The 7348-nt window shown below is 39.5% G+C and overlaps 1 protein-coding gene across 7 annotated transcripts in view; it reads left to right on the forward strand.

Moving 5' to 3' along the window:
• ABLIM2 (actin binding LIM protein family, member 2) overlaps positions 1-7348 on the forward strand; it is a 117437-nt gene that overhangs the window by 6152 nt on the left and 103937 nt on the right. For all 7 annotated transcript variants that reach the window (XM_009328825.1, XM_009328827.1, XM_009328826.1 and 4 more), the window contains exon 2: positions 2635-2778. In XM_009328825.1, the coding sequence (XP_009327100.1) occupies positions 2635-2778 (144 nt within the window). The remainder of the gene's footprint in view (positions 1-2634; positions 2779-7348) is intronic.

Here is a 7348-nt window from a genome sequence, read left to right on the forward strand (position 1 = left end):
TAGGGAAAGGTGGTATGTTTGGTTTGGAGGGCTGCCCTCGGGGCTCTCCAGTGGTGCATCTGGGTCCCACCAGCACATGCTCTGCGCTGCGGCTGGGGCTCCTTGGCCGGGTTACTGCCCTGCCCATGGGACACACCACGGAATGAGATTGCAGCCGTCTGCGTGCCTCCGCACTGGCCAGGCGCTGATGCCTCTGGAGAAGATGCTGCTCAGAATGCCTTAGCCATGGGAAGAGTCAAGCATGGGGGGGGGGAGTCAGATGTTTAATCATTCCAGTCAGAATTTTATATTTCAAATGAAACTTTTTAGGCCAAAATGTTCTGAGTGTGGTCAGCTCTTTTTAAGTCAAGTCTTCCATGAATTAAATGCTACAAATTTGATGCTTGTTAGTAATTCTGGAGGGAGCAAACCTTCTTTATCTATAGTTATAAACTTTTAGCAGCTACTCTACTAAGTAAATCAGGAAAATACTCTGTTTTGGTTTCTTAGAGGGTTGATTCTTTTTCAGGGTGGGCAGTTTCTTTTGGGCAGGTTACAGTAATGAGAAATTCTCATGTCAAAAGTTAAGTGTTGCAAAGTTCAGAGTTTTCTCCATTTTCTTTTGAGGAATAAGGCAGACGTTTGTATTAGCTTGAACTATGTGCACCGTTTGCCCTGTGTAAATCTGAGCATCTGCCTTTCTATAAACTTCTAATCACCTCTCGTGCTGTGTTGTTTTTATTGGAGATGTACTTAATTATAGCCAGGGCTTCAGTAATAGCTCCAGAGTTCACATTGCCTTGAGCAGGAGGTTTTTGACAATCCCAGAATGCGTAATTTCAGCAGAAAAGGCAGAATGCTAATGGGTGGTGAATAACGCTACGGGCAGCTCAATCCCATGTATCTCCTTGAGAAAAAAAAACAAACCACTTTACTTAGTAGAAAGTGCTGGTTTGGCAAAACTTGCAGAAACTCCCCTGGAAGACTGGGTGGAAGGCTCAGCATCTCACTGAAATATGGACTCCTTAAAGTCAGTGTATGTGGAAACGCTTTTTAGGTATCACCACAAGGTGCCGGCGGTGGGGATGAGGTGGGAACAGAGGAGGAAGAGCAGCAAGGTCAAATATTAGAGAATAAAAGCTGGACGATGCTCACTTACTGATTTTGGTATTGTCTGTTATCACATGTGTTCATAGTGACAGTACCATCACTGGCCTCTCTATATCATCCCTGCCTATGGTGAAGGTATAGACATTACTGGGTTTTGGTTTGTTTGGGTTTTTTTAATTAAAATCAATTTTATGGGTTTTTTCCCCATCTCTTTTTCTTTCAGAAGCCTTTTTTCTGAAATAGCAACTCTGATATTACAGTAGGAATAGAAACTAAAGATCTCGGCCAATCTGAGTTTAATCCAGCCTCTTATAAATTGATTAATCGTGTTGCAGCAGTCCCATACAAAAACTTACTTCCCAATTTTTTTTTTTTTGAATGCTGATGAAAGAAAAGGGTTACGCAGCAGTGGCATTATCCCTCGACTAAACCCTGAAGGGAAACACATCTGATTCCCATTTATACTTAGTGTATTGACCTACGAGAGGTTGCTCCATCTTGACTGGTCGGTTGGTAAGTTTAATTTGAAGCTAAAATTTTAAAAAATTCAATCACTTTGAAATAAGCAATGCAACCTTAGAATAAGTGTGCCACATTAAAGAAAAAGAATGTCATTAAGTGTGTAATGTACTTAAAATGCTTGATTTGTTTTCCTGTTATTAGTTCTTCTTCACATAGGAAAAAAGCCAAGTCTATTGAGTTATAGTGCAGCCACTTTATAATTAACTGCCTTGATGTTTGCTCTCTAGACTCCTAAGTACGCTGCGATAAAAAATTGATGCAAGTACTGCAGCAGAATTGCAAGAATAAGGTCATATCTCACCTGTTCCACATAACACATTGGGATGCCAATTTATATTGTTATTATCAACAGCCCAATAAATGCAATTTCTAATTTACATCACAAGATGGCAGCAAATTTTTAATTCAGTTAATATTTTACTAACCTAGATAAACCTAATATCTTGAAATCATGGTTTTCTTACAAAATGACAGCAACCTTTGTTTAATGATCAGATGTATGTGGTGTTTACAGAGATGTCAATGTTTCAGAAGTACGAAGTCAAAACATCTACAGAAATGTATTTCTATCTTAAAATCAATTAAAAAGGCAATTACCTTGAACTTTAAGGATCAGTAGCTCACAGTGTAATAGTTACTAAATCCCATTAAAGGTATTTTGGATAAAACCAGTAGCTTTTATATATAGTCTTTGATTTCTTGAAGAGAAAATGCAACAAAGCATTTTTTTGAAATTCAGGCGGTGGCTCTCAAGACTTGATCATGTGGATTCTTTCCTCTATAAGCAATTCTGATTTATGTTTGAAATGTTTGCAGGCATGAGCTTTGAAAGTTATGAAATGAGAAGCTTGGCTTAGCTGCTTTAGCAGATCTTTTCTCCTGTGCTGGCCAATACCAGAAGTTAAAACTATTTCATCTGTTTGACCTGTTTTGTCCCAGGTGTTAATTGTCATTATTTGTAGGTCTTACAGAAGATGCGTCTGATGGCCTTTAAAATGCTCTACCTTTTCTTTTCCCTTGCAGTTTCACAACCACAGGCTGTACATAGCCAACTGGAGAAGCCATCAAGTACTGCAATTCTCTGCAATAACTGTGGAAACCCATGCAAAGGAGAAGTTTTGAGAGTTCAGAACAAATATTTCCATATTAAGTGCTTTGTTTGCAAAGGTAAGTGTTTGTGACAGCTCTTCCTATGAGTAGGGCATTAGCACTGGGCATGTGACTTCATGGTCCTGGAAACGTCACAAACATTATTTTACAATCCAATCCATGCCTGACAGGATTTACTGTAAACTCTGTGACTGCTTACTGTAAGATTATAAACATCCTAAATCCTAAAAGTGGAGTATGTTTTGAATGGATATAAACTTGTGGAGTTTACTATAGAGTTGGGACCTGAAGAAGAACAGGTTGGGAGAATTGGTAGTGAAACACGGCGTGGGCTTAGGAGAGAATGAACATTTACAAAGAAATTCGGAGGGTATCCCTCTCCCAGCTTTCTAATGCATGCCATGGGGTGGGCCATGGCCACATCTGTTCAGACTCTCTTGTGTTGGACTGTGATGTTTGAATCCCAGTGTGACCCTCTGTGCTTTTCCATTTTTTGGGGGGATCTACTTGGTTTGCTCCAGGTTAGTGCCTGGCTGTGATCTAATATTGACACATTGTGAATGGCAGCAGGATGGTCAAAGAAACAGGGAATTAACCGATAAAACACCCCTTCTGTAGGTACTTGGTTGTTTGAAAGATTATCTGGAAGTTGCAAATATCTAATTTGTTTTGACTGTACAAATGAGTAGATGTTCACTGATGTTTACTGGACAACCTGTTTGTTTCATTATTAAGCAGTATTTCAAATGACGTTTATTAATCCTTGTAGTACAGCCTAGAAACACAAGCATGGCTCTGGTCCCAGCTGTGTTAATGTGACTATTTCCATTTCTATTTAGAGGAAACTATCGGAAAGAAAACTGTCATTATCTGTCAGCTACACTGATATTTTTATAAATCCCATGGGATTAAGTATATAGTATTCAATACCTGAGTCAATCTTTAATGAGTTAGATAGACAGGATTAAATGTTCAGCTCAATAATTGTGTTCTTTGCAAAATTACACAGCAAGAAAAATAAGCATAGCGCACTATCCTAAATAGCAAAAATATTTTGGTCACCTATTCAGAATGAGAATGGTATTTAAAGCAGAACACAGCCCGTACATACATCTTTCAAACTCTTTTAAAGCCACCTGTTCTTATGGCAAATTTTACTATCAAATTGGTTTTTCAGACCTAACTCGGGAAGAAAGCAGCTAATTTGTTATTCAGGAGTCTTGTCTCCTGCATGAAGTCTCAGTAACATACTGGTATGTGCTCCATATAATTATCTCGATGAAATCCAAGCCCCCTTTTATACAGATCTGCTATGAGAAAACACTGAGAAGTCCTATGGAAGGAACGAGGCACGATTATACATTCACGTTTTAATTTCATAGGGCATCTCCTTTTAGAGGTTGCCAGGTCACGCGCAAATGCAGCAGGCGGATTCTCAAACTATTCACTGATCCCAAATTTAGGCAGTGCGGAGGCTTTTTTCCCCCACCCCCATGCAGAAGAAGATGATGAATGTACTGTAGAACCTGTATTACCCCTACCTGTCCGTAAGAGCTAAGAAGAAGTTTGTACACTTCAGGCAAATCTTGGATAAAATGGGAAAAAAAATCACTATGTTAACAAGGAAGAAGCAGTGTAGCGTCTGTCAGCCACCCATCAGACTCAGCTGGCAGAGGAGGTAGTGTCAGAGACGCGTGGTTAAACTGCTTCTTGGTGTCAGGGCTTTTGGAGTACTTATATTCCTCCTTAATAATCATTTTGCTAAGTGTTAAATTTGCACACATGGTTGTCTTTCCCCATTATTTAAATGCCATAATTCCTTTTATCACTTTTCAAGGGTTTCCATCAATTTACTGGCATCCTTCTGGTATCTGTTTTTGTTTTGTTTCTGGGTTTTATTTGTTACTTAAGAAGCATATGTTGCTTTCTAGTGTGGATTTACCGCGTTGTTACATGAGAAAAGCTTAGGAACAGAACAGAGCACTGAACATACATTTCACTAGCTAACATAAAGAGGAAAAAAATCAGGTTAGGCAAATGTGATTTGGGTTTTTAATCATGTGCTCAAATCAATGGATGAAAAAATAGAGTTAATGTGTTAGGATTTAGCAAAAAAATGGTACTCAGTTCTCCTGGTCAGTTGGCCACTTACCTCCTTTCAGCCTTGGAGGAGAGGTTCGTGCCACAACCCCTTTTCACGACCCCTTTTCTCAACCCCTTTTCTTGTCGTGCTGCTGGACTGTTGTGCATGGGCAGGGTGATGATCCTGGGAATATGTTTACCTTACAGTTGACTCCTCCCTGTGGTGCATTTATTTTGATGGCGCTCAGCGATGCAGTTTGCCCCCTCTCACCTCATCTGCCAAAGATAGCACCTTGAAAGAGGCAGTGTGTCCAGCGTCCAGCGCAGCCGCAGGACAGTCCCAGGACAGATTATCTCGCGTGTGGGCTAGCTGCATTGCCCTGCTAAGCTGCCTGCCTGCTTAGGTTGACTGCCTCTGTATTAAACCACTTCATAGCCTTCATCAGAAAACCTTAGATATTTCTGAAACTGCAGAAAATTACGTTCTTTCTCACAGTATTTACAGATATATGATGACGGAAACCACAAACTGACAAAGAGCCCATGAAGCAGAATGACAAATGACCATGTCTTGAGAGGGTGTCTAGAGGTATGTGAGGTCTGTTTGAGTGACTTGATCAGTGACAAATGATATTACACTGGAAAAAGTCACACTTAACCTTTTTGAATATGTGTGAAATGTGAAACCATTTCTTTGATAGTGTTGGATAAATTACAGGGTTTCAGGGGAGCAGAGACATTTAATTGTTTCATTTTTTAGGGGTAGAAAGGTAGTTTTGTATATTGCCATACTGCCGTCCGATTATTCCTATGGGGACTGTGAGTTTCAGAATGGTAACAGCAAGTATGTACGTGCCTTTTGTATTTAAATTAAATTATATAACCAAGGAAGGTTAGTATGAAGCCACTCATTCCCATCCAGTTCTTACATTCCCCAGATAATGATTCTAAAGAATTCTAAGAAAAGTTTTAAAAATAAAATAATTCTTCTTATTATTCAAGATTGAGATACAAATCCAGATTAAAAATTTTAATACCAATACTGTGAACATCTGCTAGTTTTCCTCAGTATCAAAGTTTAATAGGACTTATGGAGGTAAATAGGCATTATAAATAAGGTTTATACCCATACCTATTTGTATATATTGTTTCTTGTTAAAGTGCACATCTGATCTGCTAGTAAAAGGTTTTAGGGAACATGCCATCTAGTCTTACTTCAAATTTTTACTCAGTCTTTGTTTTAAAATATCTCCAATTTTAATCGGGTTTAATAAAAACGCAGTTTATAATAGAAGTCGATGCCTTTGAAATATGAGGCAAACATTTTATTCATTAGACCTCAAGGGCTTTGGTTCCCATGTTTGTGAATTCTCTTATTATTTCTTACTGCTGTAATGAAAGCACCAAGGAAAATGACAAAAGGTGATAAAATATTGATGACTCAGACTATCAAATTAAAACAAATGAGTTGTCTAGTTCATTCTGAGGGTGTCTGTCAGGTCAGGACTGCTGCTCATATGGGGTATGGTATTAGGCAAATACTCACTTGGGACTCAATTACAACGGCATAATTTAGTGAGCCAGTAGAGACACAGACTAATGTAGAATTGTAGATAGGAGAGATGTAGGTGCTGCAATTATATTATCCTGGATTGCCTCTTTGATCTTTCATAAAGATAGAAATTACCTTGTTTTAGGAGTATTTGTCAAGTGTTTCTTTTTCTGTGATGTGATTGAATCCCGGCATTTCCAAAGTAGCAGTAACCTATGTCAAATACAGTAGTTAGGAAATACTGGAACTGTGAATCAAAGCCCAATGTTTCTAGGAGGTCTGGATAATTTGATTAGTATAGCTTTATATAAAATCAGAAAGTACACTTTACAGTATTTTATATAGTCACTCTAGCAGACCAAATAATGGACAATCCATAGTTTGTTTGCAAATCTATTTGCATGCAAAAATCCTGCAGCCTCCACCCTAGTTAAATGGGAAAAATCCATGCAATCCTGCAAAAAGCTGTTCTTTGTACAAGATTACTCATACGTGAGAAGAACCGTAACTCATATCGTTGTCCTTTACAGGTTTGGTCTTGATGAAATGAAGTAAGCTTGCAATCTGAGCCACAGATGTAAAAACATGACTGTTGTGCTATAGCAGTGCGGTGGGTTGACCCTGGCTGGAGGCCAGGTGCCCACCAAAGCCGCTCTGTCGCTCCCCTCCTCAGCTGAACAGGGGAGAGAAAATATAATGGAGGGCTCGTGGGTCGAGATAAGGACAGGGAGAGATCACTCACCAGTTACCGTCATGGGCAAAACAGACTCGACTTGGGGAAATTAGTTTAATTTATTACCAATCAAATCAGAGTAGGGTATTGAGGAATAAAACCAAATCTTAAAAACACCTTCCCCCCACCCCTCCCTTCTTCCCCAGCTCAACTTCGCTCCCGATTTTCTCTACCTCCTCCCCCTGAGCAGCACAGGGGGACGGGGAATGGGGGTTGTGGTCAGTTCATCACACGTTGTCTCTGCCGCTCCTTCCTCCTCA

Source organism: Pygoscelis adeliae, unplaced genomic scaffold (assembly GCF_000699105.1).
Source record: "Pygoscelis adeliae isolate BGI_AS28 unplaced genomic scaffold, ASM69910v1 Scaffold66, whole genome shotgun sequence".
NCBI classification, from domain to species: domain Eukaryota; kingdom Metazoa; phylum Chordata; class Aves; order Sphenisciformes; family Spheniscidae; genus Pygoscelis; species Pygoscelis adeliae.